Source organism: Lycorma delicatula, chromosome 4 (genome assembly GCF_047948215.1).
Source record: "Lycorma delicatula isolate Av1 chromosome 4, ASM4794821v1, whole genome shotgun sequence".
NCBI classification, from domain to species: Eukaryota; Metazoa; Arthropoda; class Insecta; order Hemiptera; family Fulgoridae; genus Lycorma; species Lycorma delicatula.
Window position 1 is genome coordinate 182642148 of NC_134458.1, and position 26604 is coordinate 182668751.

Genomic DNA, 26604 nt, shown 5'->3' on the forward strand with positions numbered 1-26604 from the left:
TGTTGGCTCAACATAATAGAAAAGACTGTGATCGAGATGGAAGGAAGTCGAAATTTGTTTTCATGCCAAGATATAATATGAACGAAGATACTTACGCAGCGATGGATGTAGATGAAGAGTAATCGATTAAATTTAATAAGTGAGTAAGAATTTGCTCAAAGAAGTTTTATTATTATCATCGTATAAATCCATGTAGAAATTAAATAAATCCATCTACCACGCGCACCAAGTTTGGAAAATTGAAAAAATTAAAAAAAAGGTTTTTATTTTTTTGTCCTTCATTAACAAAATCACCATAGAATATTGTACGTATAACTAGTTATACAATACAAATTTTGTTAAAATTTGCATTGTCAGTAAATCAGTTTATACTGTAAATATTTAATTAAAAGCATAGAAATTATAGTAGGTATTTACCTTAATTACTGTCATCAGTGCTCGAGTTTCCATTATTCGTAGAATTGAAATTATCTTCGTAATCACTTAACCATAAATAACCGTCCTCATTTCAGAGCGTTCGAAGTACAAAATTTCTTGAACGATTTTTTTTATCAAATCATTCGTTACTCCTGATGTAGCTGCAGTAACCCAGTCACAAATCTGTACCAAAGACAGTTTCTTAATTTTACCAGATGGTCAAATCTAGTGTTTCGTGTCGGCCATCCAACAGTACATTTTGCATAGTTTAGTTTTAAATGATCGGTTTACGCACATATCTAGAGATCAAAGAATGTATGTCATTCTGATCACATTTTCTAGAGATCAGTCTTCGCTTTACATCATCGGTTGTATGATCTCTAAAACTGTCCATTAAAAAACGGAAGGTTTTAGTAATAAAGACCTTGGTCGACGCTCCCAGATGAATTTAATCCCGTCCATTACTTAAGTGTTATTCATCCATACCTTTTCTTGGGCTTGTATGACAATATCAGGTGGAAATTTTTTATCTTTTGTAGATTTAAAAAAAAATTACATATGAGGGGTAATTTTGTCCCGCGCGAATGCAATCTCGGCATCATCGAGCAACGTAATTTTTCGTAATCGTCAGTTTTTGTCAAAACGCTCTTTACACTTACACTTACACTTTCAACTGTTGTTGTTAATAGAATTTAGAAGGTCAGCTATGTCTGATCAGCATTCCCGATTTGATCTAGGGAATAATTGTTCCTTTTTTGTAAATTTGTGATATATGTTTTGAAATTTTGTCGGTTTATCTTCGTATGTTTCTGGTAGCCGCTGCGCTATTGTCGTCCTTCTTTAAATAGAAAGATTATGTCGGCAAGGAAATAGGCGTGCCCAATTAAGATTAACTTTAAATTCATTCCTACATACATTTAATTCATCTTTAATTTTTTAATACCGGTAGTTATTCATAGCCAAGTTTTTTATTTTATTTATATCGTTTAATTTCACTGGATGTTGGTTCGTAGTCAAAACAAAGCAGCTTGATTACAATTCTATAAGGCTTGGTTTAATATATATATATATATATATAAATTTAATGATAGATACCTATCATCAGTGAAACCTTAAAATCCGTATTCGAAGCGCAGGCTATTTTTGCAACCGTCATTCCGGACAAAATGGTGCGCATCGTACATGGATGAATACGGTAATTTATTTAACAATAAGAGAAAAAATAGTTGTACCTTAATATTAAATAATTTTACTAGATAGTTGATTCTAAAATTGATCTATAACATTTTCCTATATTCATTTTCTTTATTCTGATATATTTACTACATTACGTGATTTTCGATCAATTTTCATCATTTGCTAAGGTGTGAGAGTTAGTGACGTATGTTTCAGAAAATGTTGTTTTATTTCTGCGTGTCTAATTCTTTCCTGTAATAACATTTACTTTATTTTATATTTATGGATGTAATTTATTAATTTTATCTGTTTATACGTAAACTTTGAAACGATAATAATTTGTACTCTTACTTAAAACTATCATAATTTGCCTGTTTTTCTTATTACAAATATTTATCGTTCTCATATTAAGTTAAATACATTTTGGTAGCTATTATCAAATTAAATTTTATGCGCCAACGAATTTTCAAATATATCTCAGAAAACAGCATGAGATTTTTCTCATGTTCTTTTTCATGTTCATGAAAGTATACGTAAAAATTTAGTTTGTTAAGTTTTACTTTTTTTTATTGCCGTTATAAAAATTTCACACAAATTGTTGAATATTCTTTTTTTTAAATAAATTAAAAAACAAGAGTCTATTTCAATAACTTCAATTCTTAAGGCCTTTTTGAACGATTATAACTTAAGATTAAACATTAACTCGATTTTTTTATAAATTTTAATTATTATCGGTAATAATGTTTCAAATCGTTATTCTAAATCTCTAATTAGGTAATTGCGTTTGCATATTTTATAGTTTTTATGAAGGCAAGATAACTCTAAAATTAAAATTAATAGATAAACGTTTACATTTTTTTAAAAAGGCATTTTGAAAAATATAAAGTAAAATAAAATTATCCACAAGAAACCATTCTAAATTGAGTAAAAAATGTTCAAAACATCTCACTTTAGCACACCTGAAAAATGACAATTGAACACAGTAAACTTTATTTTCCAATTTTGGCTTACGAGGGAACAAAAACGACTATAATTTGTTAATAAGCCAATTATTAATAGCCCGTTATTATTAAGCTAATTATTGTTACCAGTCATAGTTATACGTCACGAATTCGGTTCAAATTTTATGTTGCATAAAAAATATAGATAATTTTTAATGCCGTAAACATTAAAAATGCTTTTATTATAAATTAATAAAAAATTTTAAAATTGATTTGGTAATAAATTAGTTACTTGGCAGTTAATTATTAACTAAGTAACTAAGAAAGAGAATAAGATTTTCTCCCCATATCTAATATCTAAATCAACATTTTTATATACTCAGTAGAATTAGTTACATTATATTATTTTACAAAATAAATGCGTACTTTAATTTGTTTTTCTTTTATACTATATGTTTCTTCTATTGGAATGACTATGTAAATTATAAAACATCTAAGGTGTAAAAGTCACCGTTACTTTATCTGAAAGCAGCGATGTTCATATTATGATCAGAATGAAGCTGTAACATATAGCATCTACATTTCGACGAGCTTAGCATGATATTGTGCAACCGTGCATTCAGCTCAGTTAAGAAGGTAACCGGAAAAACAATTCATTCCTAAATTCCGATAGTTAGTCTCTTATGAGATTTTATTATTTTTCTTATGGGAAAAATGATGGTTATGCCATTTTTAGAAGTGATTTATGTCTCATATCAGTTTACCTGCAAATTTTACGACTTTTAATCGATTAAAAAATACAGCGGTTCAGAAAGATGCTGTTTACTGGAATTATGGAAGTATAATGACAAAACTTTCTTAATTATTACTTAGCATATTTATTTTATTATTATAAATGGACATCACAATAATTGGAATAGCTAATAAAAGGTGTTGAAAATGACTTCCTCCAACACATCACTGCACACGTTTCAATTTATTTTCAAATACTTTAATCTGCTGATATATTGGAACGTTTCGTACATATGCCGTTATTGTGGTTTTTAGTTCGTCAATTGTGCGTGGTATGTTGCGATACACTACTTGTTTCGATGCCCTCCATAAAAAGTAATCTGAGGGAGTCAGATCGAGCGATCATGCAGGCTACAAACCCCTCGAAATGATTCGTTCACCAGACATTTCATAAAAACGTTATTGACCTGTTGTTAGCTGTGTGCGCTGTGGCGACATTTTTATGCAACCAACCTTGATTGATTTTCAGTTCTGTTAACTGACTGTTTAACAGAACATGTGTGCTGTTTTGCTGTTTTGTTAAAACAGCACAATAAAGATTACGGTTAACTGTAATTTCAAAATTGGACCCACAATGCACGTTCTACTAACACCGACCCAGACTCCAATTTTCGCTTCGTATAAAGATTGTTAGTGTAATTAATGGGGGTTAGTAGTCGACTGCAGTCATGTCTTTTGTGAATTAATATACCCTCTTAAATGAAACCACGATTCATCTGTATAAAACGTAATGTCAAAGATATCTACGGAATTTTGGTCGATAAAACGTTTAAACCGTTGACAATAATTTAGTCTTTTCCTACGATCTGTAGGTTTCAGTTCTTAAACGCAGATTACTTTGTGGGGAAAAGTTTCAGTTCTTTTCTTACAACTTTATGTGGGGTAGCAGGTCCAATATATTGCTGCTGTGCTAACTTACGCTTCGACTTTGATGGACTTTCGGCCGTAGCGTCCGAAATAACAAGCAGCTTCTGTTCGTTTAGTTTAGGAGGTCTTCCACTTCCATCAGCGTCTTAACAGAGCCTGTTGACTGAAATTTTTCGATAAGCTTCGAACTGAATTGTGGTGAGGAACAGGAGTATTCGGAAACTTTTCAGAAAACTTGTGCTCACTAAATCAGTATACATGACACCTTCACGAAAGACGTGTTCAACGAGAAAAATGCATTCCTCTTCCGAAAGAACCATTACGTTTCTCGCAACTATTGATTCCGATAAATAAAACGAAACGAATGACGTTCACTCACAACTCAACAACTTACGTCTTGGTTTATTACTGAGCAATGCCCAACGAACTCACAGGGCAACCAACCTATCGTTTAAAGAACAGAGTGCCCCACCACATAATTCTAAAGCATACTGCACAGCGAATTTCCACTCATACTATATAATATATTAAATTGAAAATAAATATTTATGGAACTGATCTCAGACAAAACAGATTAAAATTAAACTAAAAGAAGTTAAAAAACACGCTATAAATAAAGTAAATAAAAACTGTCCATTTCTTAATTAAATTTTGAATTTGATGATTGTTTTTTATTTGGTCCTGACTTCCAATGACAATTTATGACTTAAAATCACAGTTTAAAGAAGTAATTTTTTTAAGAAATCTCTACAAAAAATTCTTCCACAGCTTAAAAAAAAATAACCGTCTAAAACGGTTTATTTAGTAAAACGTAAGGTTCAGACATATGATTCGGAATGAATCCTTATCAAGTTTTTGTTTTTTTATCAAGTTAACAAAAATTAATTTACAAAAAAAAGGTATACTAAAGAAGTTTCAACATAAATATGAATTAGATTCACAACTGAGAGTATACAACATCGTTATTCTTCAATAATACAGTTGTTCTATTACACTCAACTTTTCGTTACTTCGTCCTCATCAACGGGGTAGGTGGAAACACCATATTTTAATGCATTGTTTCTACGTAATTCGTTTTTAGAAAACATCTTTTTTTGAACTTACGCACAAAGGAGCTTAATACATTTACTAATGAAAAAAGCCACTCATTCTTCTAAAACAAGTAATAGGTACAAGTCTTTTGTTAAAATTATATGCGTTAAAATTTTTGGTGGCATAAATAACAATTTAAAATCTATCTATGCTTTCTAGTCAAAAATACTCTCTATAATTCGTATCTTATCGAACATTACATTCTGATCTAACGTATTCTTTCCTAGATGACATAGAAAACCTTACATTTATGATTTTTTCCCAATTAAACTGATCAAACGTCAGGAATATCTCCAAAAGCTTACCAGAAGAATAAAGCAAGCAACCATTTACAGTTTGAAAATTCTTTCATTTTTAAATAACTTTTCCTATTTAGTTAATTTTTTGTGTCATAAAACAATAGCTGTTGATCGAATGTTGTTTTTAGTTTCATTTCATTTTTGAATGATATATTAAATATTATATGTTATTGTGATATGTTATCTATAACTAGGTTGAATGTACAGGTTAAAAAGAAAATGTACAGGTTAAAAATATATTTATATTTTCTAAAGATAGGGTTCAGTTTAATCTGATTGTTGGGGTCCGTTAACGGAAATTATTTACATACAATAAGGCTAATTTGTGCAAGATAAACTCTTGAAGTAATTTCTTTTTGCTCTTATTTTTAAACAGCATATTTCAAAATATTAAATTTGATGTAACTAAGTTATTTATTATTTAAAAAATATTAATTATGAATTATTAGTTTTATTATCGATTTTTGTTTAGATGTGTTTTTACATTAATGAAGTAAACAAACAACTGCTGCTGAATATTTATATAAAGTTAAAATTAAAAAAAAAAAATCAAGTAATTTTATTACTTAATTTACCCTAGCCCGGAATTTATTCTAAGCTTAAAATATTTATTAACTCTTATTATGCAATTTATTTATCTATTTTTTCTCTTATAAAAAAATCAATATTTCTTAATAACTTTTTGAATTATTAAAAAATTATAATATTATAAATTCGAAACTGGGGCTAAGATATTCTCTCACTATTTCACAAATTATACTATTGTGAGCTATTTTAACAAAATTACCTCTAGGTGAGTTAAAAACGCATTAAAAAAAGAGTTTAAATAATTTAAAAGAAAATATAAGTGATTTACAAGTTAATAGGTTGAAATTATAAAATGTTATAAAAAAAGCTGGCAGTGAATTACATAATTAATTCAAAACTAATTTGAAAATCTCTTTAGGTTCTGTTTATATCTTTAAAATAAAATAATTCCTTTTTATTGAAAAAAATTACCAAGGATTAAAATATTCACTACAATTGATTTTAAATAAATTAAAATGGAAATTTAAATATTGTTAGAATTTTTTAAAAATGTGGGAGCTGCCCCTTCAAGGGAGGGGTATTAAGTTATTTTAAATTGTAACTTAATACAAGGTTCTCCAATTTTAGTATTTTTAAACTCCGAGGATCTCAGAACATCCAGTAATTAGGAAAGCTTGGGGAGAAGAAGTAATTTTTCAAGTTTTTGCATCTTATCCTTTATGCAACTTACTATATTATCTTTGTTATATCAGTCGGAGAAACTATTTCCCATATTACATACTACATAAGCATCACTTAGCATTTATCAATAACAATGACACTGGTCACTTCTATTTGTCCCTTCAGTTTGTTATGTAGGCAATATCACTGGCACGTGTTATATAAATCACTGATTTACAATATCGGCTCTGTGTATTACCATATCCTATTATGACATATAGTAACAGTATTGATTCAGAATATTAATTACTCCATTAAGGAACACAATTATAAATGAATGTTTTTTGTGTATAAGAATATATATATATATATATATATATATATATACATATCACTAGCGTCCCCTTCCTGGCTTCGCCCGCGCTATATGATTACTTGCGTTTCCCGTCGCTGTCGGGACGTTTAGCCAGCCAAGGCTCGCTTCGCAGGCCCTTCCCGTCTAGCCAGATGGTTCTGCACCCTGGACCTCCTGTATTCATTAAACTCATTTTTTTGAAAATAATAATGATAATAAATAAAAATTAAGGCCTGTTTATTTTATAAAAGAATTGTCAGTGTATTGGAATTTCTTCAGAGAATCAGTTTGTCAGTACAGGACCACCTAATTGATTTTTTGATTTCCCGGCGCTGCTTCGGTCGCGAAATACTAATCAAAATTACAAACATAAATTACCTTCATTAAGTTACCCAATCATATTTGTACTAAAAGATTACTTATTTTGTTTTATTTTCCTCATCAGTAAATTGTTAGATAAAGAAATAATCATACTACGTCTACGAAGTGATGCAGTAGAGAAAGATTGATTCAATACCGGTAGCATAAATTGGCAAAAATGTAAAAAATAATTTATGTTTTTTACCCCTCAAAATATTAAATTTAAAAAAAAACCGAAAATGATTTTAAGATATCTGAGAATATTTGCAAGTCGGAATCGAGTGAATATCTCGTTTTGTATAGTCGTAAATATGGAAAATTTGTTTGAAATTTACCTTTCTTCACCCCTTTCACGGTCGAATTTTAAAAAAAATTTAGAAATTGGTTTTTTAGATATTCGCAGAAAGATTACACATACCAAAAATCAAGTTGATATTTTCATTTTTTATCGAGAAATTCAAAGAATAGCTGGGCTTCAATAACATTTCAAAAATCCATTTTAACCTTTTGCAATCTGGAGTTTCAAAAATCTAGAAAATGATTTTAGATATTCATATGAAGATTACACAGATGAAAGATAAAATTGATATTTTCATTTGTTACCAAGAAATTAAAAAAGAAAAAATGAAATCTCACTTACTCAATTTTAACTCTTTAAACTTCAGAATTTCAAATATCCTTTTTAAGTGTGCATTTACACAGTAAAAAGAACGTGTATACAGATTTTTATCAATTCATCTTCAATAGTTTTTGCTGGGCGTTGATGAATCAGTCAGTCAGTCAGGAGAAGTTGCTTTATAGGTACATATATATATATATATCAGTAATAAATAAATATATATATTTAATTAATATATTAACCTCAACGATATAATATGGAGGTATATATATGAAATACTATACAAAATTAATATAAAATAATTCACAATTCAGAAAGTGCTTTGAAAATTATTTTGAGTATATATTTATATACACGTTGAATGAGTGAAGAATCAAGGTTTTTTTAAAATTATTATTAGTTTTTAATTAGAATAATTTAAAAATGAATCGTTTGAGTAATATTTTATCCGTAGAAGAAAATTGTTTTGCTTTAAATAAATTTTTGGAAAAAGTTTTTAAATGGTTCGACAATTTATTAGAAGTAGCATCAAAGCACAATAAGGCTCTTTCTTATAAGCCAAAATATAGTATTGAGTTATACTAAAACAGTTTTTTTTTTGTTTTTTTTTGAGGGCGAAAAACGCTTGTGCGTTATCATCGCCCGGATCCTTTTTTTTTATATAGAAAAATAAATGTTTTAATACTATTCTGAAAGATGATTAAAACTTACAACTAATATCAACGGTAAAAACTAATATAAGATCAAAGTAAATACAATTTTACAAAGTCCAAGATGGGTGTAAAGAGCCCATTCTTGGATAACAAAAGATTAAAAAAGATTACCTCTGGTCTTTTTTCATTTCGCATAAATCTTTCGCCTTTTACTAAAACAGTTTTGTGTCTGGTTTGTTTAAGAATAAGTGACATTCAACCCACCGGGTTGGTCTAGTGGTGAACGCGTCTTCCCAAATCAGCTGATTTGGAAAGCCGAGAGTTCCAGCGTTCAAGTCCTAGTAAAGCCAGTTATTTTTACACGGATTTGAATACTAGATCGCGGATACCGGTGTTCTTTGGTGGTTGGGTTTCAATTAACCACACATCTCAGGAATGGTCGAACTGAGAATGTACAAGACTACACTTCATTTACACTCATACATATCATCCTCATTCATCCTCTGAAGAATTATCTAAACGGTAGTTACCGGAGGCTAAACAGGAAAAAAGAAACAAAGTGACATTCATTTTTTGAAAGGTTTCACATTCAGAAATAACAACACAAGGATAGGTTACTTACATTATCTAAATATCGGTTTACATGATTGATATTTTGAACGCCACGTAATGATCTGGGAGTCCATTTTTGTATTTTAAGAACACCTTCTGCCCCAACAGATTATATTTTACTTTAGACAGGTATACATAGATATAATAAATATTTAATAGTGAAGATTAGTTTAGCTTTAATTAAGGCCCTAAGCTTAATATGCCCAAGGTATGAGCCACGTAAAATTTTAGTCTTAAATGCTCAGTCCAAAATTCTTTAAGTCAGTTCTGTTAATTGGTCTTCAATGATTCTAAAATCCCATTTCCGATCTCCATAAAGAAGTGGTAGCGTCATCGTGTTTCATCCAAAAGGTTCTTGATTTGAATTCCAGTCAGGCTTGATATTTTTCATTTGCTACAAATGTTTCATATTTCCTACAAAGGCTTTGAGCTTAAGAGGTAAATTAATAATTTACAAAACAATTTTATTGTTTTTTAAAGTGGAGTTTAATTTTTGTGTGGAGTTTAGTATATGCTCTAAATAAAGAAGATTTACTGAATAAAAACACCAATTATTTTAGAATCGAGACTATTATTTTTATTATACAACAAAAAAGTGATGATTGAACCTACTTTTTATTCTATTAATATTAGTCTATTCATGATATTTCATATATTTTTTGTAATTATTAATAAATAGGGATGTATGGAAATAATTTTGAGGCCGTGGATTTTATTAAAGTTTGTAGGTTTTTAATATGTTATCAAGATAGTAATGAATTCGTACCTGTGTTATTATTTTAAACTAATTTATTTAGAAATTAATTATTATTTATATTAATAATTATTGTTATACAATTTAAATTATCATTTATTAAAGAAATAAATGCTTAATATATATTAACATGAGAATAATATTAACGAATATTTTAACAAAGAATGATAAAAATAAAAGCGGTGTTGCTATAATTAATTCCAAGAATTAATCATTGAAGATCATAACCAACCTGTAGTATTCGTGTCTCCCGAGGGTGAATATGTGCGTCCTTGATGAGGGAGGCAAGTCCCAAACCCTCACTGACCGTTTCTCTGCCGAGGGAAGCACCGCATCCCATCCAGCAGGACACGCGCTGTACACTGACCATTTCAACATTATTACCAACATTCGGCCAAACAAATGGAAAATTACCAATAAATAATAAAATTTCCCTACTTTCATTCGGTATTAATAAAGGTAATTTCTAATAATTTTAAAGTGTATTTATTATCTCCCAAACCTGTTGTTTCAGGATTTTTTTCTGGGGATCTTGTTAGAACCAGGGCACCTGGGGTAAGACATTTTTTTTTTATTATTCAACCCAAGAAAATAATTAAAAGAATTGACTTTTGTACATAAGAAAACAGAAATATATGTTTCTAATGTGTATTTGTAATGTAAATTTTTAATGTGCGTTTGTAATGTGCAATATTGTAAAATATTGCATGTAAGCGTTAAGTTTTTCTTTTACTCTTAACGTACTCTTATTTTGTTATTCAGAATACGTTTAAAAAAAAAATCAATCGATATTCTTTAAAAAATTTAAAAGACATTCCTTTGTAAAAAGAATAAGGGAACAAATTTACATTTTTTTTTTGTTATGAAAGAGTAGGCATTATAGCTATGGTTATTAGCCCGGTAGAAATTGGTAGCGTATGAAAAAATGCCATGTCTGACCGGGATTCGAACCGGCACCTCCGCACGAAATGCCGAGAAGCTACCTACTCAGTCACGGAGGTATTATATTTTAACGATTTACTTTTATTTTAACTACAATTTGAGATTAAATTATAATTATTTCAAATTAATGAAACACAAGGCAAATTGGTTTGTAAAGTCGAACCGTGTATAAATTATATAAAATACTTAAATATTACGACGAATTTAAAATTAGCGTTCATTTATTAAAATCTCACGTCCATTCTCAATTCATTACGTCTTTCTCATTAAATAAAGTTTGTCATTCCCAAAATCATAAAAATTAAAAAAAGACAATAGTTTTATGTTTATACGATACTAGTAATTCTAGTTTTTTTAAGAAATATAAAAAATATTTAATTTATGTATAATAAATCGACAAATTTTAAATTTAAATATAAACTAATATAAATTAGTGAAACTAGTATAATTTTTTAGTAAACTAATATAAATTCATAATTCTTAAGTTTTAATAAACTAATTTGAATTATGTCTTCGTGGAACTAATAAAAACGAATCGTGTAATATTACAATTATTTTATCAAATCATTATATTATTAAGGTAAATTCTATGATCCACAAAAACATAAGATTTAACATAAGACCAATAAAGTATAATAAATCAAAACGAACTTCTCATCATGAAGCCATAAATAAACTAACAAATTGATTTATCAAGTCGCATGGATTACACAAACACAGATTATAAAAATGAATACTCAAAGAATATGAGTTTATAGAAAATAAAAAGGATAAATACTTCAAACTCAAGTATAATAGTATTGGAAACTGATTTGGATTAAAATCAAAAGAAAACCGATTTTGTTCGAAGATGAATATTTAGTGCACCGTATTATTATCAAACCGTCCATTCTACAGCCGATGGAGACACAGCGAATGTTATGTACATTTGTGAATCATTATGATTGTACAAATAACAATTTTCATAAATCTATACGTTTACCGTATAATAATGACAGTATTTTCTGAGAACGTATTACAATATTGGAAAGAAAAAATAAACAACTAAATTACAGATAATTTACTTTAACTTATATTAGCTCACTGGACCGGTTTAGTGATTAACTCGTCGTAGCAAATCAGTTGTTTAACAGTTGCTATTTCACAGTGGATACCGGTCTACTTTGGTGGTTAGGGTTCAATTAACCACACGTCTCAGGAATGGTCGATCTGAGTCTGTACAAGTTTACATCTCATTTACATGTCATACATATCATTCTCACCTCATTGGGCCGTCTGCAGGAGAGTTGCTTATTATTCACTGGTTGAACAGATTGCAACGTACGCATTAGGAAAAATAGATAAAAAAAATTGTATTAAACAAAACAATAATGAAGACCTAAATGAAAATAAGATACGTGCATATACGTTTAATAATACTTTAGCACCAATTTCATCAATTAGTTATTTATTTTTTGGTTGATGATATCGCGACATACGCTTGAAGCTCATGCGTGGAACATAGAAATGGATTTTTTTAGCGTACGAATAATGCCATGCCTGACCAGGATTCGAACCCTGGACCTCCGGATGAAAGGCCGAGACGCTACCATACCGCCACGGAGATCGGCAAAAACTACATCCTATAACGAAATATCAAAAACTATTTCAACATTTTTCACATAAAAAAAGTATCTATAACCAGTTTTAGAATTTTATTTTTGTTGGTTAAATTTTTGATATCGCTTGTTGATAAATTCTAAGTGCTGTACGGAGTAAAAGACATAAATTCTCCCTCTAAGTACTTTTCTTATATTTATTTAACTTACATCTAAGGTTACAAACGTTTTTAATATCTGACTTAAAACTGGCTGTTACTAAAAAAAATTAAAAAAATAAAATTACAAACGTAATTTATTAGCATATCTGTTTTACTTTATATAACAGCCAATAATATTCATAACTAAGAAAAACTGACACCAGTTTTTACAATTCCTCATCAAAGATGCTAGGATTCTAGTTATTAATGTTACTCATGATCATAGGCTTGAAAACGCGAAGTAGTTAAGTAAGCGCTGTTAAATAATTAGGGAAGTTTAATATTAACAATATAAATATTTACTTAGTAAATTAATAATTTTAAAATTTCACGAGTTTGTCTTAATGAATATTATTTTTACTGACAAATTAAAAGAGAATCAATCTCCCTAAAACAAAAGCGTCTATGCCGATTTGATGAATATAAGTTAAACCATTCCTGACATTTTAAGACAGACAAATGAAGCAAATATATGTACACATGAAGAATTTTTATTAAAGATCTTTATGACTCTTAGTCTTCAAGGACCTTAAACCTCAACAAATAAAAAAATCCTAGAAGGATTACTTTTTTATCGGTTTTCACATAATTGTATTTTAGAATAATGTTTTGTTAATTCATAGCACAGAATATGTTTTTTTTTCAATTGTTATTATTTGTGCGTCGTTGAATATAAAATTGATTATTATCTTATTACCCTGATCTGTGATCTCTTTATACAGTTTTCTTCTTTCTTTTTTGACATTATGAAAGAATAAATGAATAATTTTAATGAAAAGCTTGCATGATGATCAACTTATTTTAAATCTAACTGAAATTTTAGCTTTGTCTTGATTTTTAAAAAACGTTACAGGAGCTCCTAATTCTTGCCTGCATAATAATTTGTTTAACTCAGGTCGCAACAATTAACTAATTTATTTTGGAATCGTTATTTGTAATATTTAACGAAGATTTTACCCTCTTTCAGGTGAAAACGTTTCTGTGATTTATTTGCTGTTATGTATTCTAAGATAAATATATAAAACAATATAACTTGAAACTGAAACTGGAGCTTCCTTTTTCGTTTATAAATTACAAAGAGTTTCTTTGTAATTTATAAACATAGGATGAGATGTATCAAAATATTAAAAAAAAAACATTTTAATGAACTTTAAACCAGCTCTATCTTGCTATTTATAATTGATTAGATAAGACTCCTTTTACTGAAAAATTTCATGTTAAAAAAATTAAAGGAAGATAAGGTTTTAAAACCCTTAAAAAATTAAAATTATAACTTTTTGTGTTTTGTTTAATTTTGAAAGAAGTTAGACTATATTCCTCTCTAAAAGAAATTTTGTAATGATTTATGCACAATAAACGCATTTATAACTACAAATTCTGTTTCCTAAACATCTTTACTTGCTACAGAAACAAGTCAGAATGAATTTTCAAAAAACAAAAATTGGCCGTCACATCACTGTATAGCGTCTGTAAAAATGGACTTCGTAGGCCAATAATTTAGTAAATTAAAAATTCTAAATTCATTAATTTACGAAAGTATTATCCTCCAAAAAAAATAAATTTATTGGTAAAACTCAGTGATGTAACACATTAAGCAATTACACCCAGTATTTCGGTGTACAGAAAAAATATTAAAGTGTTTTATTTGTATTAAAATTAAGGACCTTGCGTTTTCGTTGCCACGATTAATAAATTACGGAATCATTTTACAAATATTTCGATCAATCTATTTAATTTTAAATTAAAAAATGTTCTTCAAAACCAATATTACTTTACAGAGTGTCCAAAATGTCCCCATCATAGGGAAAATTCTAATATTTCTGTTTCGTTTTGTCTGGTTGCAGATAATGATGCTGTCACAGGAGGAACGTATGACAGTGCCGTGAAAGTAATCGACATCGTGATGAAATCCTTGGACGCGCCCGACCAACCGGCATCACACAGCACTGTGGGAAGATTACTTGACAAGTTTAATGGGATGGGTAATGTTGGTGATTTGCCCCGATCGGGAAGGCCTCGGACTGATGACACAGTACAAGTAAGTATCTGTGATTGTAAAGGTACAAATTATGGCACTTTAAAGAGGTCAAAGTGCTAGAAAGAAGCCGTAATAAGAAAGGGAGTCCGACAAGGATGTTCCCTATCTCCGTTACTTTTTAATCTTTACATGGAGCTAGCAGTTAATGATGTTAAAGAACAATTTAGATTCGGAGTAACTGTACAAGGTGAGAAGATAAAGATGCTACGATTTGCTGATGATATAGTAATTCTAGCCGAGAGTAAAAAGGATTTAGAAGAAACAATGAACGGCATAGATGAAGTCCTACGCAAAAGCTATCGCATGAAAATAAACAAGAAGAAAACAAAAGTAATGAAATGTAGTAGAAATAACAAAGATGGACCGCTGAATGTGAAAATAGGAGGAGAAAAGATTATGGAGGTAGAAGAATTACTAAAGATGGACGAAGCAGGAGCGATATAAAATAACGAATAGCACAAGCGAAACGAGCCTTCAGTAAGAAATATAATTTGTTTACATCAAAAATTAATTTAAATGCTAGGAAAAGATTTTTGAAAGTATATGTTTCGCTTTATATGGAGTGTCGCTTTATATGGAAGTGAAACTTGGACGATCGGAGTATCTGAGAGGAAAAGATTAGAAGCTTTTGAAATGTGGTGCTACAGGAGAATCTTAAAAATCAGATGGGTGGATAAAGTGACAAATGAAGAGGTATTGCGGCAAATAGATGAACAAAGAAGCATTTGGAAAAATATAGTTAAAAGAAGAGACAGACTTATAGGCCACATACTAAGGCATCCTGGAATAGTCGCTTTAATATTGGAAGGACAGGTAGAAGGAATAAATTGTGTAGGCAGGCCACGTTTGGAATATGTAAAACAAATTGTTAGGGATGTAGGATGTAGAGGGTATACTGAAATGAAACGACTAGCACTAGATAGGGAATCTTGGAGAGCTGCATCAAACCAATCAAATGACTGAATACAAAAAAAAAAAAAAAAAAAGAAGTCAATCCGGCGAATCGGCGTGGAACTAAACGTTCTTTTATCCACTGTCCACGATATCCTGAGACAGAAAACTTTTCATCCGTTTAAGCTCCAAATCTTGCAGCAATTGTCAGAAGATGATCCTAATCGTAGGACGAAATTGGGTGAGTGGTTTTTGGACAGGATTGAGGAGAATGCGGATTTCCTATCCTTGTCCTCTTTTCCGATGTTGCTAATGTTTACGTGAAAGTTGAAGACAACAGACTAAATCTGCGCTACCGGTGACAAGAACCCCCATCGGTAACGTCACTCATACAGTAGGAGTCTGATCGTGTAGTGGTGTGATGTGGCATATGGAATGATCGTATCACCGGCCCGTACCTTATTGAAGGTAATGGGGACGGCAAAAAGTACCTGCAAATGCTCAGAGATTAGCTGATGCCCGCACTGGATATCATCGGAAAGCGTCTTAGACGGTTCATGGAAGACGAGCCCCACCCCAATGCGCGTGAGCAGTACAACACTGGCTAAATGAAACCTTTCCTAAACAACGGATCGGTTGCAGAGGACTTGTTGAATGAGCTCCACGGTCGCTAGATTTTAAACCAATGGACGTTTCATTCTGAGGATATCTGAGTACACAGGTACAATGAGAAAATTCGCGATGTGGTCCACCTACGCAACAGAATTGAGGACAAATGCCGTGCCATAGACAATCATTATGGTCCCAGGGTGTTATACAACCTGAAATTGCACCAAAAAATCTGTCTGGAATTCAATTGAGGACATATTGAACAAATATTGTAATTTCGTTTATGATGCAGGACTGTTCGGACACTGAATTATTGAATTTAAAAAAATAACAGTTACAAACAACTTATTGCAGTTATAACTTATTGTAAATAATATGAGCTTATATAAATTTGCCTAATTACTTTGCCTTCCAGATTACTTGTAACTGAAGTTATTTTGTTGTTTTTTTTAAATTTATCTTACCTTAGTTTCTTTAAATTTATTTCATGAATTTTTTATTTATTAATATGGATTTTAACTATTTTTTAATGGAATTAAATTTGAAATTTATGATGAGTTTTACCATGGTTTCCTTGATCCATCCAGGCAGATAGTAGAATAGGTCCTTTATTTTATTAGAATAAGATTAGAATAAAATTTGTAAAATAAATTAAGAGAACAAAAATTTTGTATTTTTACGAATTTTTACCATTTTTAATCAATTTTTGATTAACTCAGAGGAACCTTAGGTAATTAAGTGAATTTATCAACACTTTTAGTATTTAAAAAAAAAAAACTTTTTTCCATATATTCAAATTTCATAAATCTAACTATACAATAATTTTCTTAATTTATTGTAATCAGTTAATGTTTTCACATTTTCACCATCTATCCGATGGCAGTCTTTTGATTTTTTAAAACGAATTAGATTCCTATTATAGTATAAAATAATTAAAGTATTTTATAAATTTATGGAAGAAAATGAATTAAAAAGTTTAATTTTTTGTTAAATTGTAACTAACCGATAAGAAATTACTATCAATAAAAAAAAAACAATAAAAAAATTATTTGTTAAGATATATGTCAAATATTGGATAAGTTAGAAAAATTTTCTTTAGACAAGCTATTATTGATAAGTGACTGCATGACATTATGAATATCTTACGAAAGAGATTACTTAACTTTACTAAGTACATTTCTTATTGAATTAGTTGACAGATATAAGTACTTAAGAGTTATTTAATGATTCTTAAGCAGACTATTGATCGTAAAAAAACAGACATTACACGAATTGAACAATAACGGTTGCAAAAACTATTGATAATTAAAAGAATAAAAATTTCATTTCTACAATTTTCTAAATTTTAACTATTGCAAATGGTAGTATATGGTAATTCCTTGCTTTATCCTCACTATGTATTACTCTTTGTAAAAATATATTTTATCACTCCATAATAATTACTTATTTCCAAATCAATATGAAATAGGAGTCTATAAACTATGTAGTCCAGTGAAATTAGTTGATAACAGAAGATTTACTATATTAATATGTTATTGCTGAATTAGTTGCTTACTTTTTAAAATATCGCAAAAATAATGAGTAATTAAAAACGATAGACTCAATTTCGTAACTCTGTATTCCAAATTATGAACTAATTCCAAATGTGAAGTAAATCAATCTGATAGTACTCACAATAAAGTTTACAGATACAATTCATAAATGTTAAATGTGGCCCCTTCCGGCTGCATGACATACATCTAAGCGGTAGCTGAACTCATACAAGCAAGGAAGAATATCTTGTTACTGAGTTCAACGAAGCTGTGATATGGTTCCGCAGGTCTGCCAGATTTGTTGGTAGAGGCGGTAGGTAAACTGCATCTTTCACAAGTCTCCTACAAGAAAAGGTCTCATGGTGTGAGATCAGGTGATCTTGGAGGCCATAACTGAAGAATCAGGACTTCCTGATGCGTCCTATCAATCGTTGAGATGGATTCATTCAAATAGCTTCGAACATCTAGGTGCCAATGGGGCAGAGCTCCGGCCTGTTGAAAAATTAATTCTTGTGAATCTTAATTTAAATGAGGGAAAAACCAGTTTTCCAGCATGTCCTGGTATGTTATCTCAATAACCGTGCGTTCCGCAAAAAAAAAAAAAAAAATGGTCCATAAACCTTTGTTTCGATAGGACGCAAAAGACATTAACCTTGGGGGAGTCTCTCTCATGTTGCAGTGTGTAATGGGGATTTTATAGACCCCATATGTGAACATTGTGTCTATTCACTTTTCCACTGAGATGGAAAGTCGCTTCATCCTTAAAAATTAAACGCTGGAGAAAAGTGTCATTCTCCATGTTTTCAAGCATTTGATCACAAAATTCAGCACAAACACAATTTAAACGTTTGATGTAACAAACGGTTTGGTTAGTTACATCCGCGAAAAGCCTGTAAAAGTAGTAGGCGGCATGGCTTGAAAAAGAAACGATGTCTCAAAACAAGCCAGACAGTTAAGCCTATGCCAGACGCGGTCGGCCCGTGGTCTTGCCCTTACAGAGACACCTTGTTTGTTCGAACTAGTGAAACCAATGCTATATTTTCTTCCTTGTTGGAAGGTCAATGTTAAATGGGAGACAAAACGCACGCTATACTGCAGTTGCCGACTGAAATTTGCCATACTCAAGAACACGGAAAACCTTGTGTTGTACTCTTTCAACTTACTCACAACTGACTCGTATGGAGGCGTAAGTACTCTAGCGGTTGTTTACGCAACTACATGCGCTCTAGCGGTGTTTTTCGAAAGTTTTGGACCTACGGTCCCAACTACTATACTTTTTTTTCCTGTTTAGTCTCCAGAAATCACCGTCAGGTATTACATCAGAGGATGAATGAGGATGACATGTGTGAGTGTAAGTGAAGTGTACAATCTCAGGTCGTCCATTTCTGAGATGTGTGGTTAATTGAGCTCCAACCACCAAAGAACACCGATATCTACGATCTAGTATTCAAATCCGTATAAAAATAACTCTCTTTACTAGGATTTGAACTTGGAACTCTCGACTTCAAAATCAGCTGATTTACGAAGAAGTAGTGTTCATCACTAGTGTTCAACCCGGTGAGTTCTCAACTACTATACTTGGCCCAGCCAAGTACGAGCTTGTGACATCACGAGCAGACTACTCGGCCTGAAAACATCAACTCTACGTATCAAGTCGAAGTATTACTTACTATCATATTGTACGCGGTAATAACTATCATATTTACAATTAGTAATTATAAAGAATACGTAATTAATTCTTTTTTTATATTCTTTCTTTGCATTAAATTATTAATTTTTAATAATAAAAAAAGCTTACTTGAATTTTTTCATGCAATTCAAATTTTAGTAAGTTCACCATCCTCGCTAAATAAATCAATATCACTGTCACTTTCACTATCAGAATCTACACGTATAATATAACGTTCTGTCGTGTCATTTATCAGTGGTTCCAGTTTTACAAACTCCTTTTCAATATTTTTTACTTTTTCCCAGTAGGGTTTCCAGTCATCTTCAGTCATGGAATTAATTTTCTCCGTAGTTAATGTTTCACTATTTGTGAAAGAGGATGTTGGGTTATGACTCGCCAAATATCTTTTTACGACTTACCATACCATCTCGATCGGATTAAAATCAGGATGGTACGGTGGGAGTTTAAGAACAGGATGGCCATGTTTTTTCAAAAGTTCATCCAAGAGATATTTTTGTACTTTAGTTTTATGTAACATTACTAATTCATATAACTGTGGTTTCAGGATTTTGAACTACACGGAATATGGGTTGACATCCTGACATCCCACAAGCAGCAGCAGTTCTTTCTCCACATTTTTTAATGCCAATCATACGTTTGTCGTCAAAAAAAGAAAAAAAAACTTAAAAAACTTTTTCGAGTTTGAAAAGTTGATTTTTAATAAACTGGAAGTTTTCTTTTTTATAATTAATTAAAATTTAAAAAAAATATATTTTTATATATAGTCGCATCAACAATTAAAGTCATTAGCGACTCAAGATCTATGTGAATGTACTCGTAAACTTGTAGTCTTAAACAGACCCAGACCGACCACAATTCCTGCGACGTGTGGTTAATTGTAACCAAACTATCAAAGAGCACCGGTAACCACGATTTAGTGTCCAAATCTGTAAAAAAGTAACTGCCTTATTAGAATTTGAACCTTAGAACTCTCGACTTCGAAATCAGCTGATTTGCGACGACGAGCTTATCAATAGATCAACAGATTGGTAAAAGAAAAGTTAATATTTCTTAGTTTTCCATAAATAAAATGCATTTAATTAACGTTTAATTAACTTTCAATGAGGTATGCCACTTCATCGTTTTTAAGGGCAACGGGAGCCCGAGTGCTCTCCAACCATGTAAATTTAAACCAATATTTGTTTCGGTTCCGCCTGGCAGCTGATCGAGCTGTGCGTCTGCGGGGAGGTCCAGTCAAACGAACACATGATGTTCGACTGTCCATCTCGGGGGAGGGGGGGCAGAAATCAGGCCACCCTGGAACTTAGTGGTCAAGGGGAAAATTGGCCACTCTCAAGCGGCGAATCAATGTGGCAAGAGCTGCATTGTCGGACCGTGTGGGAGTTCCCTGATGCGGTTGCTTTGTTCAACCGAAATCAGTAGTTTGCCTAAGAGAAAAGACTCCTACCGCGCTACTGTAGGAAGCTAGCCGAGAGATATGGCTGGCTACCAGCCAGATTAAGGCTCCAAGCGCTTTAATGTTGGACAGGTACTTGCTGGCATTCAGCGGCCTAGACGTGGCAGCGAATTGTTGTCTTTGACGAAATAAATTTAATTATTGATAGTCATATATGTTTTAGTAGTTGATGGGGTGCGCCTACCCACTTTAGTGATATATGACAAGTGGGCGGTGGGATACGCAAGCGAGTGGTAGATGGTGCCGCGCTTATTCCGCCCACGCTTTTAGGTTAGCTCTAGGAGCTAGTTAGGACACTGGTCGCTAAACTGTTTCGAGGCTCAGTAGTCGTTTGTGGGACAGACATTCGGTCTTATGCTTTAGGGCAACCGAATGGAGTGGTGGCGGGAGAAATGCCGAGCAAACCAAACCAAACTTTCAATGATCACGTCTTTAGCCTCTATTCACAGCAATTATTTCGTTTAAAGTAGGCATTTTAATAGAAGTGAGATTTATGAAACATTTTTAAATTATTAAAAAAAGTAAGCACTGGAAAATAATCGGCAATGGCATTCCTAAATACTCGCGATAAAAGACCCGAGATATTACCAGACCCCTTCTATTATCACCCTCTCTTTGAAACACCTACTCCAGGTTTTAACAACATTGTATTTAAAAGTGACCATGACAATTTTGAAGATTTTTGGTGCAGCTTTTTTCCAGTTATTAATTCACACACTCATTCACACGCGCGCGCGCTCTCACAAGAATAAAAAAATGTAATCCATTTTTCTATTTTTCAACGTTCCATGGACTCCTAGTCAAATAAACACAAAAATTAAAATTTTTTTTTTTTGTAAGAATATCACACTGAAAGAAAAAACCTTTATTTTTTTTTTTAGTGGAAGACTACCCTTACCAGTCGTTATTAGTTCTACTCCTACTTATAGGTCCATAGGTCCTCGTGGTCCTTAGTAGTCTTAATTTTTTTGTAACTTGAAAAAAACATTGTACAAAATATAGACGTTTTATGAAAAATACGATATTCATGTTCATTTTTAGTTCCTTGTACGAAGTTAAGGAATTGTGATCGCGAAAAATTTAGGTTTTCAGATCTCGACGAAAATATGCATTTTGACCATCCCTGAATCCATTTTCACTAGTTTCGACGTGACGTTTGTACTTACGTATGTATGTACGTATTTATCTCGCATAACTCAAAAACTATTAGTTATAGGATGTTGAAATTTTTGATTTAGGACTGTTGTAACATCTAGTTGTGCACCTCCCCTTTCGATTGGAATCGACTGGACCAAAAGTGTCCAAAAAATTGGATTTTGGCCTTTTTCTTAACCGCAGTAATAAGCCCTCATTGAGAACTTTTTAACGATATGTCATAAGTGGTACTTATTTTCATTGGTTCCAGAGTTATAGCCAAATAGAATTTTAATTAATGAAATATTTGGTTCTTATAAGGGGAAGGCACATCGGTTCTAATCCGACTTCATCTCTACTTTTTTATTTTTTATCTTTTTTTTTTTTAATTTAAACATATTTATTTATTAATAATTATTAAGCTCCGATTGAAAAAAAAATTACAAAAAATAATAATTCAGTAATAACAATAAAGAAAAAAAAGATATGAAAAAATTTCAGAAGTTATTAATGAAATAAAATTTTATGTACTTTTAAAAATATGTATATGTAATTTAATAGGCGTACAAGGAAGTTATGTGGTGTCCACATTTTGTTGTTGTTGTTTTTTAGCGAATTGAACGCGAAACGTCTCAATTTAACAAAAATTTGCTGAAACTTGAATTTCTTATTTTTATATTGGATATTTTATTAAATATTTGAAAAACTGTTTTTTTTTGTGGGGGGGGGGGAGAATTTTAGGTGCTTAATTATAGTAGCCAATTTACGATGAAATTCAACAATATAACTTTGGTAAAATTTTTGTTCTCAACCCTTTTTTTACCAGGTTGTAATGTGGTCAGAAAATCAAGCAGAAGTAGAAATGTTAAATTATTTATATAGAAAATTCTCTAGTAAACCCTGTCCAATGAACCCCAGTACTATGATAAACATCCTCATAACAATGTTTCCCTTAGTTCCCGGCGAATATTTCTAGCTGTTTAACTCAAATATCTCTCCGTCAACTAAAAGATGTTACGTATAATGATAAAAACCTAAAACAGTTCTTTAACAATGTAATTAAGCAGTCATGTGTTAAACTAGATCGTGGTACCGGTGTTCTTTGGTGGTTGGGTTTCAATTAACCACACATCTCAGGAATGGTCGAACTGAGAATGTACAAGACTACACTTCATTTACACTCATACATATCATCCTCATTCATCCTCTGAAGAATTATCTAAACGGTAGTTACCGGAGGCTAAACAGTAAAGAAAGAAAGAAAGTCATGTGTTAAAAGCTTTCCTTTATTAAAACGAAATTTAAGAAACTGTCAGATATGGAAGTCTTGTGTATAATTCACCAACTTTCCGCTTACACAAGATCTTCCTTCCCACCAATACCCAAAAGCACGCTATATCTTTCCTCATGAGTTTTAAGTGTACTTACATACTTTAAAACGATAAAAAACTGTGAGCGGTCTTATTTCATTCCTTTTCTGTCTGAAATACTTATTACATTAATATTTGAAATATAATTTATGTTTATATTATAAAAAAAAATATTTAAACAGTGATCACGAAAAATATAACAAACTTTCAGAACGTGTTCAACTAGAGAAAGAAAAAAAAAGTTCATTTAAACATAAGTTCAGAAACGCTTCGTTGTCGAGTGTCGGCTGGCGAAAGATTTCGTTCTGATTCCTGCGCCTTAGATAAAATTAAGGATTGCAATCCTTGGAACCCAAATTATGGGGTAAATTTAATGGTTTTATATGAAATCTGACATGAAAAATTGAAATAAATAAGTTCAGCTGTATTTTTAGTTTTTACTTCTGGGGTAAAAGACTGAAGATTGTGGTCGAAAAACGCACTATTTTATGTTTGACGTTAACTTATTTAAATGGGTAATAAATGATTGACTTGGCTGTTATTTTCTGCTCTTCCTAGCAGTGTCATTTTAACATTGTAGTTGACGCGTTTCGGAGTAACTCCATTCTTAAAACTATAATAATTAGCATTCCCTTAAGTGCTAAAAGCGCTGCTAGGAAGGGCAGAAAATAACACTTAAATCAATTATTATAATTTTAGCGGAAATATAAAATATTATGTAATATAAAATATAATATATATTCTTATTGTAATAAATACATAAACGTTTTTAACAAAGCTTGTAGAGAATATCATTATTTTCTACAGAATTTTTCTTCCAGTCTTTTATAGGCAAATTTCAGTAATGAAATAACCATGTTAAAACTGATATGGGGCAAAGTACAACCTTCCACTAATCTTTACCTTTTTTTATAAAACAACTTATTTTCCTTCAGACAGATCATTAATAATATAACGTGTGCTTCAAAATGAATATCAAGGTTTTAAAGATATGTGAAATGAAAGAGCAACTCAAACAGTTTTTCCTATACATGTTCAATGTGAGCACCATTCGTCACACGGCACACATCCAGCCAATAGAAGAGTTCATCCCATACTTTAGTCAGCATGTCTGAAGTAATCGATGCGACAGCTGCTTCAGTCCTGTGTCTCAGGTCGGGTAGGTCAGCCGATAATGGTGATAGATACACTTGATCCTTTATAAATCCCCAAAGAAAAAAATTGCACGGGGTCAGATCGGGCGAACGTGAAGGCCACGACAAACAAGCCTGTTATCTGGTCCCCGGCGACCGATCCAGCGGTCGGGGAGAATTTCATTCAACCGATCACGTACAGCGTTATGCCAGTGAGGTTGTCAAACAATCTTGTTGTCAAATAAAGTTCAGTGGTTTGCATTGTAAAGAGCTACAGTTGCTGCATATCAAGATAGTTCATTGCAGAGACACTTGCTTCCACGAAAAAGAAAGGCCCGTAAACTTGCGGTTGAGCTACGGAACAAAAAAAAAATATAAAATTTGGGTAGTCTCGTTCATATAGCAATATCTCGTGAAGAATTTCTGATCCCCAGGTACGTACATTATGAGTGTTTACTTCTCCATAAACATGAAATGTTGATTTGTCATTGAATACGACACGATAAAGAAAGTCTTTGTCGTTATGGTACATCATTTAATTTGCGAAGATAGCAAGCAAATCTGTAGCTTTAGAGTTTGTAACAGCTGTAAATGATATGGACGCAGTTGTAAGCGGTTCCTTAAAGCCCTCCACACAGACGTCCCTGGAATTGCTAATTCGCGGCTAGCTTTCCTAACGGATTTCCTAGGACCACGAACAAAAGATTCTTAAACGTTCAGCATTGTCTTCGGACACACTTGGTCGTCCCTTACAAATACAGCCAGTAGTTTCGAATTGTTTATACCATCTACGAATTTTTTTGTCACTCGACGGATCACAACAGAACGCACGTTGAACGGTAATTACAAATTCAGACTTTGCAAACTGCAAAACACACAACGCTTTCTTTTGGGGGTTGCCATATTTGCTACCAGCGCTTTGAAGGGAAAGATCCAGGAAACAGTTTATGAGCTTGCGCACGGCTAAAATTTGAATTGCTCTTTCATTTCATGCATAATTAATCAATGTACGTGAAACTTGAGAAATATTACGTAGCTTTAAAAACCTGATACTCATTTTGAAATACACGTTAACTTAGATACTAATATAGCTTGTTAGATAATTAAGACAAGAACATCACCATTTATTTGTTTGGTCTCCACACTTCTCCATCTGATCCATCCCGTACCAGAACAGTCTAACCTTCTATTTTTTCCGCTCCCGCGGACCGGATTCCACAACAAAGCACGACACAGTCCGGGGGTATCCATTTACTCTAACGAGCCTCCCCGTCTACCGGCTGTACGTCCGGCAGGACAGGTCTGATCTTATGTTATCGTCTGCCTCTAACCCCAAGGGTAGGGTTACCAGGCCCGACTATGCCGTTCCTGTTACCCCACCTCAGGAGCCGGGACTCGGTCTTGATGCCTTCTTGCCTCTAACAGAAACACTCAAAAGGGTATCCCTACCGAGACTACGGTCTTTTCCATTCCCCCTACAAAAGAACAAGAGAATTTCCGTACCACATCACTGTCATCCATCTGTGCAAGCACAAGCAAATGGCAGCTCAGCAGCGACCTGTCCCTGATCTCGTCGTGGCTCCAGCAGCTCTATTCTTCAGCCGAAGGATCCGACAAGCAAGCAAGTGGAAACCCCATTACCGGGCTGTACAACCCTCCACAGAGTGACCCTCCTGACCACAGTTAAAGCACAGTTTGGGCGTCAGGCCCAATCACCGCCTCACAGCCACCACTACCTCCGCTTCAGCCACCGTGTCCTCAAGGTCGTGAATAAGGATCACAGTTCGCCGACCTCCTTCGACTGCAGGTCCAACCGCAATCCCGCCGTACTGCCGCGAATGGCCGTCTTTAGTGCCGCAGTCCTGTTGGCACTCCGCAATCGTATG

The 26604-nt window shown here is 32.1% G+C and overlaps 1 protein-coding gene across 1 annotated transcript in view; it reads right to left on the bottom strand.

Annotated features, from left to right (window-relative positions):
• The window catches only part of LOC142322992 (calpain-2 catalytic subunit-like), a 63489-nt gene extending 53024 nt beyond the window's left edge, over positions 1 to 10465 (bottom strand). The window contains exon 1 of the mRNA XM_075362087.1: positions 10358 to 10465. Coding sequence (XP_075218202.1) covers positions 10358 to 10465 — 108 coding nt within the window. The remainder of the gene's footprint in view (positions 1 to 10357) is intronic.
• Between the last annotated feature and the right edge of the window lie 16139 nt (positions 10466 to 26604).